We start from the raw sequence: 24,918 nt of genomic DNA, 5'->3' as shown, positions 1-24,918 counted from the left end.
GCTTATTCAAAAAAAAAAAGAAACAGAAAAGTAAAAGGGAACACGCACAAAAAAAATCTCCCCTGTTTCTGAAAATCAACATAAATATAGGACATTTGAGATGCCAAAGGACTCTAGGACTCATCGTCTCCCTGACAACGGTCTCCAAGCAACCATTACTCCTCAAAGCCTTTCTCCAATCCCATCTCTGCCTCTGAGTCTCTCTCTCCTCAACCCCTCTCTGTGTCTTTGCCAGTTTGCCTTCCTCTCAAGTGTCCTCCCATGTATCCACTCCAGATAGTTATTGTACCAGTGTAAGAAAACACATCAGCCGTCCGATGTGATCGTGCGTGATTGGTTGTAGGCTTTGGCGCTCTTGCCTTTTGGCACGAGGCTTTTCTCTACACCTGCTAAATCTAGGGTGGAGCAGAAAGCGGGTAATGTTCAGATTCTTCATGGCATCTTTTTTTTTTTTAGGTTGTTCTGTCAAAAAAGCTTCTAGTACTGGTGAAGCAACTTAGTCCTAAAGGGGCACTATATGATCTGTAGTGATATCCATGCTGATTTTATTTTTGGAACTACATTACTTCAGTAAAACAGGCAGGGCATAGTTATTTTTAGCTGTGTTTTTGTTTTGAGGGAGAAACGAATACCCCGAAGATCACAACACTGTTTTTGTTTTCATCCCAGGCTTTCATCCCATGCATGAAAAATTTGTTCATGACGTAAAAGGCTCTGAAACTTTTCCTGACACAAAACTGGTTAAACCAGTAATAAAATGAGACTTATGCTGTTTTTTATTTTGTTGTTTTTTTCCGCCTTTCTTCGTACTTTATGTGGCATATTGCTCGCTAAATAAATCTTCCTCAGGGCACTCGTGGTTCTTTTATTGTTGTACAAGAAAAAGTCCCAGGCAGAACTGGAAACATTAACAATGCTTCAGTTCCAGCGATCATTTCATTGCAATGCGGCAATTAACAGCCATTTTTTATAAACTGGCGTTAGAGAAGATGAAATGTCTGCTGTGAAAACGGTCTATTTAACTTCATTTTCCCGTCATCATACGCTGCCCTCTGGAATTACGCTCTGTGAAATTAAATGTTCTTAGCAGTGCGAGTGGTACAGATGAAATTCCATTTACTTCCGTTTTACTGGGCTTAAAGCAGACATCTGAAAATCTGGCCACATAAATCCAAACTTTCTGCGTGGTGAGATACTATTAGGTGTTCAGTCAGTGAGGAGAAAAATCATGCAAGTTGGGTGAACCATAGAGCTGCAGTCAAAAAAATAAATATAACTGAATAGGTTGGAGCTGATTGTGAGATTGAGTTAGCAAGTGAGCAAAGTTGAAGTTAAAAAGTCCAAAAAGTATGGAGCCACTGAAGCCTATAAGGTTCAAATAGTATTTACAAGTTCTTTGCAGAACATCTTCATACGCTCATCGGCCGCTTTGCTCTGGACACCTGTTCAGCTGCTTATTAACACACATATGTAAACAGTCAATCTTACAGTAGCAACTCAGTGCATTCAGGCATGTAGACATTGTTAAGATGACCTGATGGAGCATGAGAATGTGAAAGAAATGTGTTTTACGTTACTTTGAACAGGCTGGTCTCAGTATTTCAGAAACTGCTGAACTGAACACACAACCATCTCTGAGGTTTACAGAGTCTGGAAAAGGGAAAATATCCAATAAGTGTCAGTTCTGTTTGTGAAAATGCCTTGTTGATGTTAAAGCAGAAGGTATTGCTGCTTCAAGTTGATAGGAACGCAACAGCTAATCAAATAACCCCTCGTTATAGCCAAGGTATACCGATCTCTGAGTACACAACATACCCACCCATATGGAAAAGATATATATAAATCTTATAAAGTTTTTATCTGTCTTGTATGAAACTTGTATGAAAAGCATACAAGAGTGAGAACACATATAAGATCCCTTGAAAAATTATATAAATGAAACTTGTATGTTTTGTATACTTACTAACGAAAGTAATGATGAATGATATATATGTGTATATATATATATATATATATATATATATATATATATATATATATATATACATAGTAAAAGGATATCCTAATAAAACAATAAGGTAGTGGCTAGGATTAACATTGTTAGGCAAAAGTAACTGTTAAAAAGTGTTGAATGAAATAGCTAGCTGTTAGTTATGGACATAGCTGTATTAGCCAAACCTGTTTAAAATCCTTAGTTACAGAGACACAGTTAAAATTAAGGAATAGATATGTAGCTTGGAATAGTGGCTAAAATGGTTAAAATGTCCAAATATCTGCACATTTGAAGAAAAATTCCACAAAACAACAAAATTGAACTCCTTTATATGTATTAGCAGTAAGCTAATGTATTTATTGAGCCACAACATCTGGCTTCAGCTGACTTGATTGAGGTCTTTGACCTTAAGCGCTGATGTTTTATCCACAGTTAGCGACACAGTTTGCACGAGTTACATTTAGAAAGACTTAAAGTTAGCTCAAAGCTACAGATAGCCTATATAGTGCTAAAAACAATGGTTAAACTAAAGGCAAATGGTGTGCTTTTGTTTATCTACTAACTCAACTACAAAACTACAAAACTTGTAACAATATTCACTTTCATATTAATAAAATCAATATAACATCATCTTGATGCATTCTCAATCATCCAGGAAAATAAATCTCCAAAAGTTGATTCTGTTCATCTGGACGTAGCGTATTCTGGGAGAATATTCCAGAATATTCCATATTCTGAATCGAGGAGGGGGCTTAAGGGTACATCTTTCGCCATCTTACAATGCTGTGATTGCAGCCATTCCCCAACTCTCTGTGAATGGTACTCATGGCCATTGATCAGTGGTCTTTGATCAGTGGGTTTTGGTCAGTGGTTGTTGATCAATGGTCATGAGAATTTGCATAATTATGATTAAGGAACTGACCTCACAGCCCTTTGTTCCTTCAGTGGGCTGGTTTCAGTCATTATGCAAATGTACTGTTTATAAGATTGGGGAATCCTGCAGTCAGCTGAGACTGAAGAAGTCACTTGGATGAGTGACGAAACGTTTCTCCCAGAATACGCTACGTCCAGATGAACAGAATCAACTTTTGGAGACAATATAACATCACTTTAAATGAGCATATTCAGAGCAGAGGGCTGTGGGAACAAAGGGGTACTTCAGTTGATCTGCAAGGTACTGCACAGGTTTGTAAGACTGAAAAGGCTAGGAGTGAGTGCTATAGAAGGATTTGTTTTTTGCACTCTCATCATTAAGCAGGTAATTTATCACTTCACACAAATTACAAGTGTTCTGTATATATGGTGAAGTTCGGGCAGTTCATATTGCTAAACCTTGGTTCATATTCCTTCCTCCGCTCTATTTTTAACCTAAGATTTTGTTACAGGCGCACAATGATGAGGCAGCATCTTTTTTGCTGCTTAGCCCTAAATGGAGCCAGTGTCCTGAGAATCCATCTCCCAGTCTGTCCAGAAAACCTGATGGTTTATTACACCATCCGTTAGTGTGACTGACAGCTGTAATGAGGCGCTCGTTTTCTAGTGGCGTCTTAAAAAACTGACGAAACACTCGGACTGGATGTCAAAGAAATCTTTATTTATTCTCAGTGGTAAAGACGAGAGTGCTCAGTAGACGATGACAAACGAGTGAGGAAGTGTCAGTGACGCCCCCACGCTTGATGAGATATCAGAACAACGTTTCCAGAACGTTCTTTTCTGGGTCACCTGTGTGGCCAGCCCCCACAGAATTCAGTCGAAACACACATAATAATAATAATAATAATGATTATAAGAATCATCATCATCATCATAATAATGATGCCGGTGGGTAAAAAAGGGAAGAGAAGGAATACATCAAAGAGCCACAGGTAGATTAGGTTTTCTTGTTTTGTCCTCCTGCGCTTCGAGAGTATCTCAGTGTTCTGTGACTCAGCTTCGATTGAAGAAGAGTTCAGTCTGGTTATCCCTGCCAACGGCTTAGTCCTTACAGCCGTCTTCACCTTTTCTCCTTTGCTTCACATCCTCCAGTAAAGGGTTCTTTGTGCTGATCACTTGTGGTGCGTTCAGCAAAGTTATGGCTTGGGTGCTGACGTTTTAAACCGTGTATAAAAGTCTCAAATGAACATGTGCCACAGGCAGTATCATCAAACACCACTTTAAATCAATATGGGGACAGAACAGTGGATGCAGTGTGGAAAGTGGCCAAAGATGCGTGGAGATGGAGCACTTTTATAAATAGTCTTGCCTTTGAGATGGCGTTGCTAGAGACACTAGCTAGATTGTGCATTAGCTATTGGCCACTGAGGTACAGAATCGTGTAACTGTAAAACCTACAGGATCATGTCTTAAATCGTCTACTCTGCATGCTATAAAACAGGGTCTATAACAGGTATACATTAGATCGCTATCAGTCTCTACGTTATCAGTGCGTGCTACTTGGGTGTGTGTTTATTTCTGACCCCAGTCTGTTTCTCATTTCATGACATTAAGCGTCAAATCGCCAGCTTGATCCAACTCTCGTGCTAATCTTCCCTCGCCGGCTCTCATCAGGTAATGAGTGCTCACTGACTCACCCAAGCCAGAGCAACAAATGGAGCTCACCTCCTTATCGTTGATTTTTTGTTCTCACGAAATGAGTTTCGGGCTATCTGTTCATTGTTTTCTCCCACTTTCTCCTCCCCTGACCTTCCTCTTCGGCGGCTAAATTTCTCTCCTTACACCTCTCTAATTTTCCCATTCCTGTGAGCCTGCTCCAGTCCTTTTCATGTTGTCCCTCCAGCCCGATCTCCTTTTACTCCTCAGTTTTTTAGCCCCCCACCCACCTCCATGTCTTTCAATTTGGTGTATGTCTGTGTTCATGTTGAGTGTGTCTATTTGCCTGCATTTATGTGTGTGGATGTGTGTCACAGTGCACTGAGGTCATGACAGGAGCGGGACTTCTGCCGAAGGATTTTGCTGCCCCTGTGGCGGCTCATCTCCCTGTAGCGGCCTCGATCCCGGTCCCTGTCTCGGCCGTACGATCGCGGCACAAGACCGGCCAGGAAGCGCTTGGCCCGGCTCGTCAGGCTCTCCCTGCGGCCAGCACCGGGGTCACCGTCCGTCCATCCGGGGCCCACGCAGTCTCCCCTCGCGGTCCGCACTGCTGCCTCCAGCAGCTCGTTGGTGCCGTGTTCTAATGAGGCAGAGAGCTCCAAGTAGAGGCAGTCAAACATCATGGCGCTGGACTGGGCCTCTGGTTGGAAACAGAGACATTTGGGAAGCATTTTATAACTAAGGATCTACATAATGTCAGCTGTAGATGGCATTTAGAGGCAGCAGTTTGAAATTTACGGACACTGGATTGTGAAAACAGCCCAGCTGCCGTGTGATGTGTATCACCACGAGGTAGTACTTGAGAGCTCACTCACTGCACTTTTGAAATCTCTATTAGCTTTCTAAGTGTTTGGAAGTCCTTTCACAGAAAATCGTGACCGGCTGTGTGAGATGGGAGGATTGGACTCTCCCCCATGTAATGTGCTTCTGAAACTGTGCCTGAAAGCTACGGCAGTAAAAGAGAAATAAAAGAGGAAGGGGAATTGTGGTGGGTTTTAGACTGCGCTATTTTATGCGTTTAAAAACAACATTATATTTCTCACTCATGAACATTGAGACTAGAAATCAAATTATTTCCTGTCACAATGTCCTGATGTGGTTTACCAGGGTAGCCCACAGAGTTCAAAAGCACTGCAACTTAAGAAAACACAAAGAAGAAATGTTTCAAAAGCATAGAAAACACAATGGAAAAAGAAAAAAAACAAAGTTGAAGCTTCTTTGAGGCAACAATAATGTGACAGAATGGCTACTAGAGTGTTACTGCAGTGTTATAAGAATAATGCATTTAAAACACACATTACCTGCATATTTTCCCCCCTCACACAGACACATCGTCGGCTTCTTTTAAACGTGTCTCAGTGAGGTCATTCGCATGTTTTCCCTTTCTGTCACTTCCGAAAGCTGTTCTGTCGTTACTCACTCCCCAAAAACACTTCCACTGTATTTTGTGAGTTTTTGCCATTCTTCTACTTGCTGATTTTTCTAAGGTTGCAGTGCGTTTAAACTCTCAGGGCCACCATAGTTTACTTGGGTTTTGGAGGTGGATTTTCTAACTTCTGCGTGAGCAGCCTCCAACCACCTATGGAGGTTGTGTGTTACTGTTAATGTTAAACGTCAGACTGTGACATCCTTGGGAACGTCCTCAACTGCTTAATGTTTCAGGGTTTCCTTGAACAGACTCAGGAATTAAACAATATTAAAACACATGACAGTTACTGCTCTTTTCTAAACTGTAGCTTCAAAACTCTCCCTGGAAAGCGCTTTGAGTGCTCAGGTAGAATAGAAAAGTGCTATATAAGAACGAATCTATCTACCATTTACCGAAACCGTTTCCAATTCCTTCTCTATGGCAGTCCTAAACCACTATGGATGTAATATATTTTTGTCCACTATAGTCTTCTGGCGCTGTTGTAGTTTATACGTGATACGTTCATTATGGTTGTTTTGGAAGAGGTTTTGTCTCTTTCGTTGACGATAGAGAACTTTGCGTTGAGGCTTCTAGTCATTCTAATCTCTGTCCGCAAAAACTTGATATACGTTACAGGCGTGCACAACTTAAAAGACTTGGAAGAAAAGTAAGCCAACCTGGGGTTAGGGTTATGTTGCTTTTCCCAAATTCTACAAAAATACTATAAAGTATGAAGTCATCATATACAAACACATCCAACTTCATGACAATGGATGAAACATCGTCAGTTGAGGAAGACTGTGATGCAGCTGAAATAAATTAGTACAATAAGAAACTTGCAGTACAAACAGCTCTCTATCATTTACAAATGTTGTTTTTTATCAAGAAATGTGCATTTCTTATTTGTAATTTTATCTGCCTCTTACAGCACCACAAAACTAAGGAATCTTAATTCTACCACAAGGCCCTGATTATTGTGCATTTGTAAAATCAGCATTCACAGGTGAGTCCACAAGGACACAGTGAGACAGTTGAGCCAAGATGGGGTTAAATGTGGCCGGGGGTGTATAAGCTTAAATCTCTTGGCAGCAGGGAAATGCTTTCTATCTCAGTGTGACTCTCGTGAATAAGGACAGGTGACTAAGCATGTTGTTGACAAGGCTCAGGATATCAGCTAAAAGCGCCGGTCTGTCCCTGGCCAAACAAGCCACAGTGATAAGGAAAGCTGACAGATACAGATCATTCTACAACAAATGGCTTTCTTTGTTAACTCAAATGGCACAACCACCGCTCTCCCTCAACTGTGCTTTAGCTTTTACTCCTGCTCTGCACAGAGCTAAAATCTGAGAGCTCACAAGCAGCCACACGCTGGAAAGGTCTTTTAAGTGTATTATTGGCACTCACAATAACTGTTTTTAAAAATACACCGCAGGAACTTAAAATGACGGCAGCGGGAAGAGGTCACAGCTGTAGAACAATTATGTTTGGGTTTTGTGAGGACATTTTAGAGTATTAGTTTAGAAAAAATGATGTCAAGAGCAAAATAATACTCAGATGAAGTGCTGATAAAAACTCAATTGTCTACTCACAATGGATGGAAAACAGCACAAAAAGTAAAGCAAATTCAGATAAGCTGAACCTTTCAATTATGTAATTTTATATTCAGTGTGCCAGAATGACTGAGGCTCTCCTGAGTAGTTCTGATTCTTCTATTAAATGCACGTTACAGTGAACTCTAATTGGAATATTTCTGAACAATAAAAGATTTATAGCTTTTTTTTAGACCAGTAATTGCATAAATACATAAATGTGCATTCCATTTTTTTTACTTATCCTTAGCTTATGTTTAATGCAATGTGTGTTCCATCTTTAGGTAATATCCCCAGGTATTTCTTAAATCTCAGACTCTATTACAATGGCTCTGTTTGGTTCACAGTTCAAAATAGTTCTCTTCTGTTTTATTGTAAACTGCTTCTCTCCTCTTCGTCTGTAACGTGCTGGTTTAGCGAGGTGCAGACAAAGACAGGCCATATCTAAAGGTGACCTCTTTACGTTCCGACTGGGTTCCACTCACAAACTGATGCTCTGAGTAGTACACTGTATTGCCAAAAGTATTCACTCAGCCATCCAAATAATTGAATTCAGGTGTTTCGATCACTTCTATGGCCACAGGTATATAAAATCAGAAACATATGGGAAAGAATGGGTTGTCCTCAGGAGCTCTGTGAATTCCAGCATAGTACCATGACAGGATGTGACCTGTGTGACAAGTCCAGCTGTTAGTGGTGTAACGCAGTGAAAGAGAGAACAACAGCAGCTCAGCCACAAAGTCATAGGCCAAGTAAAATTGCAGAGCGGGGTCAGCAGATGCTACAGACCTGCAAACGTCATGCTGCTTTCACATTAGCTCAACAACAGTGCACAGAGAGCTTGATAGAATGGCTTTCAGTGGCCGCATCCAAGCCTTACATCACCAAGCACCACTGCGTGTAAAGCATGCGGCCACTGGACCAGGGGAGGCGTGTTCTCTCGAGTGACGAATCACGCTTCTCTGTCTGCACGGCCCATGAATGAGTCTGGGTTTGGCGGTTGCCAGGAGAACAGTACTTGTCTGACTGATTGTGCCGAGTGTAAAGCTTGAAGCACGGGGGGATTATGGCAAGGGGTTGTTTTTCAGCCTCTTAGTTTCAGTGAAAGGAACTCTTAGTGTGACATTTCATGCTCCCAACTTTGTAAGTGGCTCCTTTCTATTCCAACACGAGTGCACATCAGTGCATAAATAAAGCAAGGGTCATAAAAACATGAGCGGATTTGGTATGAAGAACTTGACTGGCCTGCACTGAGTCTTGACCTCAACCTCATAGAACACCTTTAGGATGAATTAGAGCGGAGTCTGCAAACCAGGCCTTCTCGTCCAACAAGAATGGTCAAAAATGTCCATAAACATGACATCATACATCATAGGGTGACATCATATTAAACCCTATGCATTAAGCATAGCATCTCCCTCAAGCTGATATGCATGTGAAAGCAGACAAGCAAATATGTTTGTGTAGGTTTATGGGACCTTTTCCTAAAATAGCTGTGTACTTGAGATGACTAGATATGCTCTCTCTTTTACTTAAAAATATGCTAATGTCATTATTTGGAACTTTGGCGATGATTAAAAGGAGCCACCATTCTAGCAGTACAGTGGGGGAGCTAATTATTTTATCCCCTGCTGAATTTTTACGTTTGCTCTCATACAAAGAAATGAGCAGTGTCTAATTTTTATGGTAATTTCATTTTAATGGGGGATTGAGACGGAATATTAACCAAATTTCCAGGAAAAACGTACATAAAATGTCTAAACTGAGTTTCATATCATTTAGTAAAATAAATATTTGGGTCTTCATCATACTAGAAGATCGATCCACGACCCGTCATCAGTGTTCCAGCTGAGGGAACATTTTATGGACACTGCCCTGTCCCTTGGCCCCTCAATGCGGTGAAGTCATCCTGTACCGTTAGCAGGAAAAACACACCCAAAGCATAATGTTTCCACCTCCATGCTTGACTGTGGGGGTACTTGTGCTGCAGGGCAGGGGGTGGTGTTCTTTAAGTCCTCCTCAGCATTTCTCTTCCTCCAAACATAGCAGGCTGCATCAGTGCCAAAGAGCTTGATTTTACTTTCATCTGCAACGCAGCACTTTATCTAAATCATTTACATGTTCACTAGAAAACTTAGGACAGTCCTGTACATGTGCTTTCTTGAACAAGAGGACCTTGCAGGCGCTGCAAAATTACAATCCAATAATGGTGTAGTGTGTTGCCAGTGGTGTTCTTTGTGACTGTGGTCCCATCTGCCTTCAGATCATCAACAAGTTCCTCCTGTGTATTTTCTGGCTGATCAACTACCTTTCTTATGACCATCCTGACCCCACATGGCTAAATTTTACATGGAGCTTCAGACCAAGAGTGACTGATGGTCATTTTTTTATTTCTTCATTTTCAAATAATTGCACGAACAGTTGTCACTTTCTAACCAAGCTTCTTGCTGATGGTCTTGTAGTGTGTGCAGGAGACTTGTATGAAGGTCTACAATCTTGTGTGTCCACATCAGCATATCATTTGCATCTCATTGGTATTCTGTCTCTCTCCATTAAAAACTACAGTAAAATTAGAGACTGTTTTTCATTCCTTTGTGAGTAAAACTTAACAAATCCAGGAGCTGATCAAAAAATGATTCCCCTAACTGTACATCAAAGACAGAACATCAAAACAAAATCTGATCATCTTAATCCTGTAAGACCAAACCCATCAAAAAAAAAAAAAGCCAGAAAATTCAGATTTTTTGGAACTGAGATGTTTATTAACCCTTATAACAAATTCCACAAAAACTTTTTTGCTATATCATGTTGTGTATGATATATTTTTATTCTATATTTATTCTATATTTTTGTATCATTTGATCAATTGGGCATTTTTGGCAACTTTTTGCTAACAACAATGTTCATTTTAGACCAAAAAAATAGAGTTTTGGCCATTAGATTTTGAAATTATAGCAAGTATTGATCATGTTGATGAGACAGAGGTCTCAGAAGCTCATGTATCAAATATGATACAAAGGGCATTATAGGGTTAACCTTACTTCTTGTGGGACTTTTAATTAAATGGTCGATCAGTGGGTGAAACAAAGAAGTAGGTGACAAAAGATTTAATAAAGTATCCAAGAAGAAGAACAAAAACCAGACTGTAAAATAACAGAATTCTTCTATGTGGTCACATATGATCATCTCATGGTGACTTAAAGTTTTCTTCCAAAATTTTTCAGGGCTTTCAGTTGGATGGTGAGTTTGGTTTGTTTTCTTGGATATGGAAAATGAGTACATACCTGAAAATGAGTTCAAAACACTGATCCTATAATGCTTACATTATATTATGATATTATATTTCAAATTAAGGCCATTCCAATGCAACTTGTCAGTCTGGTTTTGGTGTGGCTGCTTTTGCAGAGCATGAACATATGCACACCAGTGTTACACGGGTATTGCATTAGGGAAAAACAGCTCCAGATTTGATCTGGGTCTAATAATCCAAGCACACAGCAGCTGTTGAACGTCTGCAGTGTCACCTAATAGTGGGTGAGGTAAGAGAGAGAGGAAATACAGCAAATCCCAGACCAGATTACCAGGACTTTTACTAATACCTACAACAGCTGATTGAATAACCTGTTAAAAAGGAGCTTGCAAAATTGAATTGAAGGGGGAGAGGGCTGAGAGGGGTACAACATGAGAGGATGAAGCAAAAGGAGAAGAGAGAATAAAAAGATGAGGTAAGAGCATTAAACGAGATAACAGAAGCAAAGGAGAGGTGACAGGAAAATAAGCAACAAAACAAAGGAAACGAGTGGAGGAGAAAAGCAGAAGAAGAGAAAAGGAAAGGAGGGAAATAAGAGGAGATGAATAGAAAAGCAAGAAAGATGATGAGAATAAATGAAGACAGAAGGTAAGAAGGAGAGAGGAGGGAGGAAGAATATGGAGAGGAGCTGAGACGACGAGATGAGACAAGGACAATAAAGATATCAAGAGCAGGGGAGGTAGGAGGGAACGAATAGGAAATAAAATGAGGACAGGAGAACAGAAAGGAGATGAAAAAGGGGGAAAAAAGAAGGGAGAGCAAAGAGGAAAGCAACCAAGATGAGAAAACATGGTGAGGAGATGAGACAAGGGATGGGGCTCTCTACCTATATCCTGACCATTAGAAAAGAAAAGACTGATGAAGAAAGACAACAGTGATGAAAAGAAGGAAATGTGACTCATAAAGCAAGAAGGAGATCCCGACAGGGAATGACATGCGAGACGGCAGATGATGTGAACATGCAGGAGAAGGGGAAGGAGACAGACGGAGACAGGAGGGGAAAGACAGAAAGAACGCCGACTAAGCAAACGGAGCCAGAGTGCATATTAATCAAAGGCCTGAGGAGCAAGGCCACACCAACACCATATTGAGCAAATGATAAATATGTTCCCAGAGTGACAGTGTGTGTATCACTGGGTGGTGAGGATAGAGAGGCAGAGAGAGATGTAGCAAGAGGGGGTAGGTGAGACATAGCAGCATAAAAGTGTCACTGTACATGCCATAAATAGACTTTATGACTTTAGCTCTCTCAGAAAGGCCTCAGGTACTTTTAGAAGGATGCTGGCTAGGCAAGCAGGTCGGAGATCTGCCTCTGTCAAGTTCACATGTCAGGAAAAAAACAAAAAAATTTACACGTGGCCTGTCCAGAGACAACATGAGAACATTGTTGTCATGCGCCCCGGGAACAGGGATGCATTTGCATATCGCTGACCACAATCCCCCCTTTTTTTGTTGTTGTTGTTTTTCTATGACAAAAGAATCTGCTGAGTAAAGGGATCTCTCATTATTCATTCCTACCCTCTCTACCGCCTCTTTCTACTCACATCATCAAGTGTACGCTGAAGCTGAGAGCCAACACGAGTTGACAGCAACGTGCATGCGCCAACGTGCACATTTTGCACTTGCTGCCTTGATTTAAGTTGCACAGCAAAAAAAGCAAAACAAACAAGAATTTCCCCTAAACTGTGTTTCCACTGATTTTGATTAACTATACAAAGCTTGAGGAAAACAAGAAATGCACAGCCTACTGTGTCTTGAAACTTAAACCATGCCAATAACAATATCCTTTATAGAAATTTATTAATTTATTTCTTTATGGTTTATTTAATATTAAAGCAGCAAATATCATATTTTGGCCACTAGGGGTCAGAAATGCTCCAAAACAAACCCCACCTTATAGCAACAGGTAGGTAAATTCTTGTTGCTTCTCACGCCAAAGCACAAACACAACACAGTGCTGATATAGTGCCGATCGTTAGGTTCTTTATGTGAGCAAGTACAGTCCAATATATGTACACAATACTCAGCCTATTAATCTTGATTAATAATACTTATATCATTGTGCAATATGGCACAAATATATGCTCTGGACTAGTAACTCAACAGCTTTGTCTTTACTTTTACCTGACCCTGACACATAAACAAACTCCAAGATCATCACTTTTTGCAGCAACTACTTCTCAACATAAAATGGGCACTCTGTCTTTTTCCAGCTGTAAACCATGACCATGACATGACCATGTATTTTGCTCAACTCTGTGATGTTGACTGTTAACCTTTTGGCTATAATAGATAGGTTAGTGTATGAATTCTTGAGTTTTAGGCATCGAAGAAATAAGTAACCATACATTTAGTGTGGATACTAAAACAAACTGTAATCTCAAGAGAATTTGTGCCAAACTTGAAGATTCCCTCATGAGGATGAGAGAGTTGGATTGCTCTAAGTCTTTAATTGTACATTGCCATATTTAATCACAAATATTCCTTTCATCTGATTTTACCAGTGTCAACATCCCTTAAACAAACCTAGTAAACATGCCTGCGTGCAGATGTTGGTGAACTGTGAGGCTGCATAAGCACAAGCAGACCCACACTCATCATGCATGGGCCCCAAGTGGATGTGGCCATAGTGCCTCTGTTTGCTGGGTATTTGTTAAACTTCTGAACTCAGAAAAAAAGCATTAAACTTTCTGACAAAAACATATTCAAGTTTTGAAAGAGTCTGTCCATCTATAGATCATGAAGTTATCTATCTAGCACATCAGCATATCATTTGCATTTCATTTAAAACATGTTCATGGCCCTACTTTACTTTTTCTTTTGTCCCCAACAGGTCCTTAAAATAATATCAGGGTCCACATATTTACTTTGACTCTGTTGTTATGTGATATGAGTACATGTTATCTAGCCTAGCTTTATTATAGGTGGTTCGAAAAGGTTTTATTTATTCACTGGGTTCCACTTAAATGATCTATGTAAATTTACAGTAATAAAACCAATCCAAAGAGTTAAAAGTAAATGCACGGTAGAGCTGCAGAGATGAGTTGGCTTTTTTAGGACAGTTTGGTAGGACGAGCAATCATTCCACATTACAGTAAGTCACTGGATGTTCACATGAAAATTGCTTTAGCATTAAAAGCTGAGTCGACTAAGGGCTAACATGCACTCTGTCCAGACTTTGATTCAGACTCACAATTTAAGCTTTCATTTTATCTGCTAGTGAAGCTGATCTCTGATCAACGACAGTTCGTCCAGATTACAAATGAGACAATTTAGCTTTTACGCCTGTCACAGCCAGAAGCAGCGGCTTGTGGGGGTCTTTTAAAAACTTCTGAATAGTCACAAAAGAGCAGAATTCAATAACACTGGCAGGCCGTTAGTAATTTTTAAATGAATGCTACCTAATAACAAAAATGTCAGAGATGCACACTCACAATATTGATGTGTGGCAAAACTGGCACATGGATGTAGCACAAACAGTATAACCTCTGCTGAAATGTGCCCAATCTGATTGTGTAAGAACTCAGAGTGGTTCTTTTGAAGGGCAAAATAAGCCGCACTCAGCGCACGCGCCGCTCCACTATGCATTTCACACATCACCCCAAATTGAGGCTCTCTTTCATACGCACAGCATTCTCGTACATTTGCCCTTCCCTGCGTCACTCCTCTCCTTCCCGTTCCTCTTATCAAAGCCCTCTCTTTGAAACCGCCTCGCTGACATCAAGCAGCGAGAAGATAGAGCGAGATGAGGGAGTCTGCTTGTTAGCACGTTTAATATGTGGATGTAAATGCAGCCAGTTGTGAATATATGATGAGGACAAATGTACGTAAAGATGGTAAGAGCAGCTGTGCCCTGTAAAAGGGAGATTATCCAATCAGAGATATGCCTTCTGGAAAACAAAAAACAAAAAATCAAGCAGCGCCGAGGGACACGGAGTTAAATATATAAATGAATATAAATTGAAACTGCAGAGATGACAGTGAGGGCTTAAGATCACAGCCATATATGACACAATTACAAATTTAGATCAAGGTCAAACTGGGCTGTCACTCTTTCTCTCTTTTTTTTCAGCTACCGCCACTCTCCACCCAGCTCCTGTTTGAAACATTAATGAAATCCGGGTAATGGGTTTGCCTGGCAGAGCTTCATAAAAATTCACCCATAAAAGTCCAGCCAAATTATAACCTGCCCGTGGTCTGATCTGTGTTCAGTGGATTGTCTCCAAATGAATTCAGTGTAGAATTGCTTGTTTCTCCTTCACTGAATTTATTTAGCTTCAGCGCCGAACGCCAAAAATATACAAAAGCGTGCGAAGCTCGCTGCCCAGCAGGGTTGTTTAGCAAAGAAAAGTTAACTCTAAGATCTGTGGGATTTATGCTGCTTTTTTAACTCAATAAATAACAGGAAATTATGGTTTCTTGACTTGATTTGGCTACCTGTGTATACAGAGGTGAGTAATCAACCACCAAGGAAATCTTGTGTTTGGTCAACTTTTCTTATTTGATTTTTATACTATACAGTCATTCTGTTCATCACTCTCAAAAAGCCTAATCACGCCCACTATGATTGAGTTTGGTAGAATAATACAACATTTTTGTTTTTTAAAAAGCCAACTGGGGTAAGCAGCTTTCATAGTTACTCCATATTAACATCTCATCAATTTGTAGCAACAGATATCCTCATGGGAACTTTGTCTACCACAGAGCATTAATCCCTGGATATTGTAAACAGTGAAGAAATTGATTTTGCTGATCAAAGATAGATCCCCAAAGACGGCTTCTAATGGAGATGATGTCAGCCTTGAGGAAGATTTATGGTAAAACAGCGTGCAGAGAGAGACAGATGAGCCAAGGCAGAGAAGAGGGTAAACAGAAGGGACTGATGAGTAATTGTACAAAGCACACACTATTCTCTGGGGAAAATGTGTGCCTATTAACTAAACATTTTCATTTTGGGCTTTTAGGCATTCTTATCTATTATAACCAGCACGAAAGCATCGGTACTGACCAGATCCTGTTGTGTGTTTAGGATGTTACATTTGGGGAGGAATAAAGGTAAGTGGACAGAGGGTGCATTACAATTTTTCATTTGTTTCTTTTCTTGCGTCATTCACCCAGAAATATCATTTCCAATAAGCCCCTACATGATAAACATTACAAATGAGGCAGAGTCCATGGGAAAGTTGTGTCACGCTCAGATATGTCAACTGCAGAGATTAAAGGTTTAAAAACTGGGAAACAGCAATGACAAAGAAGGCTTCTGTGATTTTTGCAGCGCTGATGTGAGGACTTGCATATTTGTCTGCGCTCACCACTGACGCTTTAAACTTTAATCAGATTTAGTCTCGCAATAAAAACAGTAAACCTCTGCAACACACTTCATTTGTGAGAGAAGCTACTGCAGGAAAATGTCTGATTAATTTGTTTGTTGTGCATTTTTAAATCATCATTCCCCTGCGAATGCAATGTTAGGTTCTCTGTTTCAGTTCACAAAATTTGTATACAAGATGGGATTTAGTTAGATTAATCACTAAATACAAAATGAATAAAAAGTGCAGCATGAAAGTATGGAGGTCCACAGATGCCAAAATGAATAAAATAAATTATTAAATAATTAATTGAATGTGTCATTAATGATTAAAATGGGAATTAATTAATTAATTAGACATATAAATAATTAATTACATGGGCTTTCAAATAATTTAAAACATTTAAATTATTTTATTAAATTATTTAATGGTGTATTCATTTAATTCATGTTGCCACTTGTGGCCCTCCATACTACTGGCTTTTGCTAATATAATAAATGAGTCATCATGAATGCACTGGTGTAAATGCATTTCTTTACATTTCCCTTGATGATTACAGCTAAAATTCTAGTCATGTGTTGAAAGTGTCTTCTTTTAAAATCCAGAGAAGGGACTAATGTTATTGCAGTAATGTGTATTCACATTACCACAACCCCATGCTAACAGTTTCAGCACTGAGGCAGTCTAAAAATCTGCTCCCTGTTACAGTTGGTACAGGGGTGACTGGGAGGTTACTGGGAAGAATGTGAGAATTTATCATGGGTCTTTCTTTTTTTATATACAGGTTATACTACGCACCAGCATCCATCCTTCTACCTACCCTCGGAGCTGATTTCACGGGACCGCACTAGGTCACTCTTGTTGCCCACAAGGATGATTGGGGTTTGTGGCTGGGACTCCCTGAGAAGGAGGCGGAGCTGGGCGGTGCGGTGAAAACTTCGCCTGTCTGTCACTGAGAAGACCAGGATACACACATCGCACTGCAGTGTGGAGAGGTCCTGTGAATTGCAAACACACACATGTATTATACAAACACCTTGGTGGAGCAGACCGGTGTGCACACGTAAAAAGAGAGCTCAGGTGACAGCAGAGCAGGTGTGGAATGTCAGGTGTCTACTAACCATTACAGAAGATCGTGTTGCATGCCACCAACAAATTGATCATTTGTCCTTCAACTGCTTTTTAAAATTGCCTCTCCAGTGCCTGCTGGTGTGTTTGTTCAACGCCATGGGATGCTATTTCCAAGTACTCAAATTTTTATCACTGTCCCACGAGAGGACTCAGAAGGGATCTTTGCTCAACTTGACTATGCGCCTGTCACGCTTCACTTTGAATTGCCTGACCCTCTTAAAAGTGAGCACCAACATCCCGTCGGGGCTTCCTGTCACAGAGGCTCAATTAGCCCGAGTGGCTCTTGCAGAAACAGCAGCTTGTAACTGCCTGGGACCATGTTTTCCCTCTATTGCTTTTCCTCTCGATTCAGCTGGCTGCGTTTACATTGGACTGAAGGTGGTCCGTGGGTGCAAAATTGGTCATGGCAAGCTAACTGAAAAAAATCGTGTCCAGCAAGCAATCGTGGCTCAGTCCCTCCCAGCTGATCACTTGCTGACCCAGTCTAGCATGCTTTCAAAATAATGTCTTGTCTGCTGTTGCAGCAGTCACACAGCTATTGTTGGGTGAGTGATATTAGACAGTCAAGATTAAGGAAACTGAACTGTCTGTGGCTAAAACGTGCTTTTACATTTAAGTTTGACCTTGTGGTCAGGGAGATTAGACTTTCATTAAAGCCATGATAAATGGACTGGTTCTTATATAGCGCTTTTCTACTTTACTTGAACAATCAAAGCCCTTTATAAAACATGCCTTATGTAGACCAACACTTTTTTCTATGCTTTCTGTCTAACACTCCAGTGAACGCATCGGAGAAACTTGGAGTTAGTATCTTTCCCGATGGTATTTGGCATGCAGACTGCAGCAGCCAAGAATCAAACCACCAACCTTCCTGTTACTAGATGACCTGCTCTACCTTCTGAGTTGCATATGGCCAAGAGGTAATAAATGAGCACAAGGTATGTGAAGGGTATCTTCCTTTGGTGAAAAACCCAAAGAGGTGTGTTGTGGAAGTTTTCCATTTAAATAAAGCCTGCAGACGAGCGGTGAACGGTAGCTAACATTCTTTAATCCAAACACACAAAGAACAGACAAACCAAGTTGGTGGAGAGCCTACATGACCGTACATAATACATAAGTAAAAGAAATTCCTATACAGGTGTTACCAAATAGCTGCGTTAATAAATAATCTGGATCCAGATTTGGTGGCCCATTGACTTACAGTACTTTCATCAGAGCTATGTTATGATAAACCGCTGTACACTAACAGCACCCACGGCAAACATTAAAGCTAGAACCTAGTTCGTTTTTCTGCTGTTTGTTGTTAAAGAGACAAGTATTCACTGCAGGAGACCAACTATAAAACTAAAAAGATCTGCCAAGTGACAAGATGTACAAGCTGAAACTTTTCCTGGTTTGGAAAAATAAAGCCAAACTGAAAAAACTGCAGTTCCTTGAAGAACCACTTGAGGCTGGCTTCAATATAAAGTCAGTCCCAGAGCAGCCCGTTCTCACTCCCGAGACGTAACATGCCGACGTTTTGTCACGTCCCGCTGCGTTCCTGTGGAACGCAAAAGGAGACCTTCGGCGTTCTTATGGTACGCGGCGGGTTATGGCTGAAATCCAGTGCAATGACGCTCCCACGGTAATAGACGTTCCAGCCCTGTATTCCAGCCCTAAACCTAACCTTATCCCTAGCCCTAACCATAACCTTATTCGTGACCTTAACCATGACTTTAATGACGTTAAATAGTGTGTTTCTAAGCGATTTGAAGAAAAAGAGCGCACATGTGTAGATTGAGTCCAGACGGTTCTCATATTTCCTCATTTTTCCGAGGTCGTCATTTAGGAACGTGGTGGGTAGCCAAAAACGTAATATGTTGACGATTTGTCACCTAGCGTAAAATGTTACGCTTTGGGAGTGAGAACGTGTTGCCCAGAGACAGTATAACCTCCATGACTGCTAAAAAAAATGCATATGATGTGGAGGGGTGGGTCTGACTGTGATACTACACAGTCTTTGGCAAACAACTTGTGATTGACAAGTCATGCAGTTGCGTGTTTCATACCCAGGATAATGCTCAATTTTGACACATGGTGTAAACGAGACTTGGCTTTTTTTTTATTCAGTATGACCCAAATCAACTGACTGACCTCAAGAACTCAGCAGTTAAATGTTTACAGAAGTTAAGAGATAAAGCGGTTTCCCCATAGACTTTGATAGGACCAAAGGTCTTTTTGCACTAATAGCTATTGCCATCGGGCAACTGCTATTAGTGCATAGGAACATATTTGCATCCATATCTAACTGCTACCTTCATGACAATGACAACGTGACACTGAGGTTTTGTGGGTTCAGCAAAGCTTCTCCACAATAGCGTGCACATGGAAATATAGATTTGTGAATGGGTCCGTGGGGTCAAAACGGTTAAAACGAAAGACATTTCATCTTATGTTGAACAAACTGAATCAATACAAACCATTTTTCTCGCAAAGACAGAAACGTGAAACCAAACCACACAGTGTAATGTCAGGCCTCGTTCTCGAGGCTACATGTCGATAATACAGGAACCATTTTGAAAATAGAACCATAAAGTGGAAAGTACAAAGTTTTAAATCCAGTCTTTGGGAAACACAGACTATGCATGCAGTCTTTAGCAATAAAGGAATACAAGTGCAGTGCATTTCTATTCCCATTTTGTGGCTCAATAGCAGAGAATTAAGTTTATATAACATTCTTTAGCTTGGAGCTTTTCTCTTGACTTTACTGTAAACTAAAGGAATTATATTTGATGGTTGGTTTAATCCAAAACCTTAAATCTATAGCATTCCATCAGCAGACATAATCTATTCATAGTTCAGCTGAAAATAGGACACAACCACAAAAGACTGGATCAATAAAAAAGAACTTATTTCGAGCAGATGATCCAATCTGCCTGCTGAATTGGGACCGCATACAGTCTGCTTGTGTGAGCGTGCCCATGCCCCTGCCCTACATCTACAGCTCCCAAGGTAAACATCCCAGCCCTCCAGAGAGTTTCAGACGGCTGAAAAATTCAAACAATCTGAAGCGGCCAAGAACTGCCCGATCAGACCCCGGAGCAGGAAATTCATGGGGAGCACCTTGGCAGGCTATCTGTTTGACAGCGCACAGCAAAAGACAAGCAGAGGAAAAGGAAGGAGGGGGACGGGAGCCACCGGCCACCTGTCACTGATGGATTGGGGGGGATCAGGAGGAAGAATGAAAACAAGACAGAGAAAGAATCAGGGACAAATCTTTGCGAGAAAAGCCATACAAAAATAGAGTAGACATCGATTAGATGGGCAATGAACCGATCCAGGAAGAAGGCTGTGACCAAGTAAATACACCTCTCTATCAAACGGAGGCAAAGCAACTCGGGACTGCGCCAACTCTCTCCCTCTCTTGATTAAGCAGCTTCTCTCTGTTCACGGAGAGCAGGCCATCTGTCAATACCAACTCCTCCCATGCACACACAAATACAAAAGCCAGGCACGCGTGCACATACAATCATCCACAACATTCACACAGTACTAATAGAGCATTCAGGGAAATTTAATGGAATTATTAAGATTAAAAACAGGGACTCGTCTGGCTGAATTGAACAACATTTTGCCAAAATGTGAAAATCCAACAAACCAATGCAACTGAAGAGGAGGAAATCAAATGCAGAGAGCCAGCAGGATGAATGCAAACAGTGTAAACACCAGGGTGAAGTCAAACAAGAAAATAACAAGGGCAGGGAAGGGAATAAAAGAAGGAATTAAAAACCCAAATATCCACAAAAAGAACTAACCTTTAAAATAAACCAGGAATTGAAATGAAAGCAAGACAGACAAAAAGCAGCGATATTCAGACAGGTGCAACACAGGAGGCACAGCTAAATGCTCAGAAACACAAAAGAAGTGTTCGTCAGTCCTGGGACCACTTCGGGGTTTTTTTTAGGGAAACCTAAAGTTTCAAAAGTCTGGAGGACTTCTCAGTAGAGTTGAAAGAAGTCAGAGTAGTAGATTTGTTTTGGAATAACACATATTCAATATTCACATATCCCTGGATCTGATCCATAAGTTTGACTATCTAGGAATAATTATGTATACATAGATATGTCTGAATTTTCCCTGCACTGGGGCTGAGCTTCTCATACTCAGATGATTACACAGTCATACGTCCCCGATTAAAATAAAGGAACAATATTTGTTTCCAAAGCTACAGCTGTGATACTGGCTCTATATTGAAATTATGAATAAAGAACGGCTTTTTTTTTCTGTGGGTGAATGTAGCTTTGGGCTAAATCCGCAAACGACTCCTCCTCCTCATGCTGTTACCCATCATTTATGACTGTGCATCACTTTCTCTCTTATTGATAGCCTCAGTTTCATGATGCTTAGTTTTAGTGCTGACTTTTAGGGGCCATAAAAACAGCATAAACATAAAGCTTTAGTTAGAATCTGTTCTAAATGACAAAGAAAAGGCTTTCTAAGACTTAACGTCTCCACATTTCCTGTTCCTGGCAAAGATAATATTGATGGAGCTGCGCTGGAGTACATCTCATTGAAACTTCAAACACTTGATTTTGAACTGGTGGAAACTATTTGAGAAGCTTGAAGTGTGTAACAAAGTTTCTGCACTATTCTCTGAATCAAAATCAGCACTTTTTAAAGACTCATATAGGTGGTGAACAAGGAGGATGATGAAAACTGCAACATTAAGAACAGTAACTTAAGACAAATGTGATAGATCATGTTCTCATTCGCGGAATGAAAATAAGTGAAGATTGAAAATGTGGGAACACTGAGTTGTTGAAGACAGTGTCATTTCTGCAACAATCACCAGGGTGATGTTTATCTTACGTTAAAAAGAAATAAAATAAACCTCCAAATCTCCTCCGAGAGTAAATATTTAAAATGTGTCTGCTTTTGTCTTATAAGATGTCTTGTTAGTGCAATGATTAATTCAACAGTATGAGTCAGGTAAACCTCGTGAAAGTAGACCAAAGCATTTCTTTTCCACTTTGGACCAGCAACCCTCTCCTCCAACGCAGCAGCATTGAAATGAAGCAAGTTTGCAGACGAAGGATCAAAGATCGGATCAAAGCCTGTCCTCAGGCCTGATCCAGCACCGAGTCGTGACTCTGAAGCTGAACGAATCATTCGTCGGCTTCAACTTAGCAGGTACATTCAAAGTACACTGTAATGCATTCACTGTATTATAGAGAAGAAAAGCTAGTTTTCCCCAGGAACCACATGTCCTGAACACTGTGGGTTGGTTTTTTTTGTGTGTGTGTCAGGTTGTGTATGTGGATTAGTTCTGAGAACAGATAAAATGATGGAGAGTGATTTTACCAAAAGAGTCCGAAAAATTGTAATGAAGGGAATATAATTGAGTAAATCAGTTAGAAACAGTCAAATAGAAGGGTTCAATGGTGTTTCATAGGGCAGAGCGTAGAGTGTTTTGCTCATCATAGCAAAGATCTTCTGCAACTGCTGCTGATGTCAGACAGACAGCCTGCCCAGGACTTACCACCTCAGCAAATTCTGCCCCAGAGCAGAATGTCTGATTTACAGATGTGTTTTTCTAAGAAATTGTTTGTACAGAGGAGCAGCAGATATAATTTGTGCAGACCAAGAATAGCTTTAAGGAGATACAGCCTGAGAGACAGGGCAGCTTGTAATCCTTGATTCAATTATGAACTCTGCATCATATCAAAAAGTGCCTGAAGATAATCGTGACCATTGGTCCAAAAGTAGAAGTTTAATCACAAGCTGACTTTGTGACAGGACAAAAGTAGTAAATCCAAATATTAAATAGAGGGCTACTGAAAGGACTAGTTAAAGTTCAGATCTGAATCCTCATTGTGATGTTGTGGGGGATTTAAAATGAGTTGACGTTGCAGCTGAAATAATTTGGGGTGGACGACTGGTCATAAATTTACTTTTCAGCACAGAAGGCTCTTACTGTTCAAGCACAACACTTTTATCTGTATGTTTCAAAGACGATCAAATGTGCGTTTTAAAGGACTATTTTCTTTACACGACTCTGTCATTAAACTGGAAAGATTACCGATTTTCATGCGATGTTGTGGGTTTTTTTTAGCTTTTTTATAAAAACAACTAAATTCCACACAAGCACACACACATAGATTAGCATGCACTCTAAAAACCACTCACATGCTGGCTAGTGCCACGCACTACATCAGTATCCATTAACAGTGAGGACAATGAATCACTTATCAGGCATGATTTGCATAACATGTTGTGGCTCTGTGAGCACTCAGACTATTATCCCCTCCAGTTGTGTTTTTTTTTTTAAAAAAATAGGCTGAATCAGAGCATTTGGCCCTTTTTTGAGAGGATGTGTGAGCATCCTCTCACTGCTTCAAACACACATCCTGAATGACTGCAAGCTGTATGCATTGCAGCACAAAATACATAAGCAAAGCTACTTTAGGGCCTTTACATGGAAACAAAAGGGTCAAGCACATCCCCACACAATTTGCACAAACATACACAGACATATATTCCATATATAGGCGTATATTCCTATATACGCCTATATATAGGCGTATATAGCCTCCATTCATCTTTATGAAAAGTAATCACATGCACTTTCCACACGCCTGCCTCTTTGGCCTGTGCTGTATTTGTCTGACTGACTGGCTGTCAGAGCAAAATGAAAGAGCAGGAAGATCAATAAAGATGCGAAGGTGATGAATGGAGGAACAGAAAATGACAAGGAAAAGGACAAAGGAGGAAGGCGGAGCAAATGCAAGAAGAGAGGACAGAGGAGCACCTTGCTCTGTGGTAGTCAAAATCTGATAATAGGATGATGAAGCTTAGTGCAGATGGAACGCTGAGTTAGTGGGTTCACTCTTTCTCTTTTACGTACTTACTGCTGCACAAAGACAACCCTAAGGAAACATATATCTGAGTCCATCTGGCCTGCACTGAGTAAGTCACACACACGCCTGCACACACATACCCATTCCATAATCCAACCATGAATGACCACAGCTTGCTGAATAAAGCTGGCATCACAGCACAGACTTAGTACACCATAAAGACCGTTAGTGCACCATGGAGACTATTGCACGCCACCTCAGACACACACAAGTGCACAAGCACAACATACACAAAAGGATAAAGTAGTAATGGGTGTCCCTGCATGACCTAGTTTCAAGCTGAAATATGTCAGTGTGTGGAACCAGCTCCCTGCAGAACTGTCTATTAGTAAATCCCTGAATCCCTGCCCAGATGCTGCTCTGTTCTTGACCCATGACCTCTATGTACATTGAGGATAAAAGAGGATTTCTTTCCAGAACACAATAAAGTATTAATAATATTAGAATTGTTCCATGACCATAGAATTATAAGGTTTGATCTGACTTTTGGGCTTAGAAAAACCTCACTAACATTAGATTGTTCTTTGCCATTATTACTCTTATTTTATCATTTTAAAAAAGAACGTTGCCCGACGTATGTACAAGCTATGCAGTGTTAACACTCATAACATGGTTGAAGGCTATTTCTCCCATCTTTCCTTATTCTTTTCTTCTTTGCCAATACTGAGAGACACTGACATAACAAAGAAGCTG

At 40.4% G+C, this 24,918-nt stretch overlaps 1 protein-coding gene across 1 annotated transcript in view; it reads right to left on the bottom strand.

The window, feature by feature from the left end:
* Positions 1-3,572: 3,572 nt before the first annotated feature.
* rem2 (RAS (RAD and GEM)-like GTP binding 2) overlaps positions 3,573-24,918 on the bottom strand; it is a 33,681-nt gene continuing 12,335 nt past the window's right edge. Inside the window, exons 4-5 of the mRNA XM_006802730.3 lie at positions 17,019-17,196; positions 3,573-5,222 (exon numbers count right to left, since the gene is read on the bottom strand). Coding sequence (XP_006802793.1) covers positions 4,894-5,222; positions 17,019-17,196 — 507 coding nt within the window. The 3' untranslated portion in view covers positions 3,573-4,893. The remainder of the gene's footprint in view (positions 5,223-17,018; positions 17,197-24,918) is intronic.

This window comes from Neolamprologus brichardi, chromosome 18 (genome assembly GCF_056152115.1).
Source record: "Neolamprologus brichardi isolate AB-2024 chromosome 18, ASM5615211v1, whole genome shotgun sequence".
In the NCBI taxonomy this organism is placed as follows: domain Eukaryota; kingdom Metazoa; phylum Chordata; class Actinopteri; order Cichliformes; family Cichlidae; genus Neolamprologus; species Neolamprologus brichardi.
The sequence above is the reverse complement of the archived record's forward strand: the minus strand, read 5'-3'. Positions and strand labels throughout refer to the sequence as shown.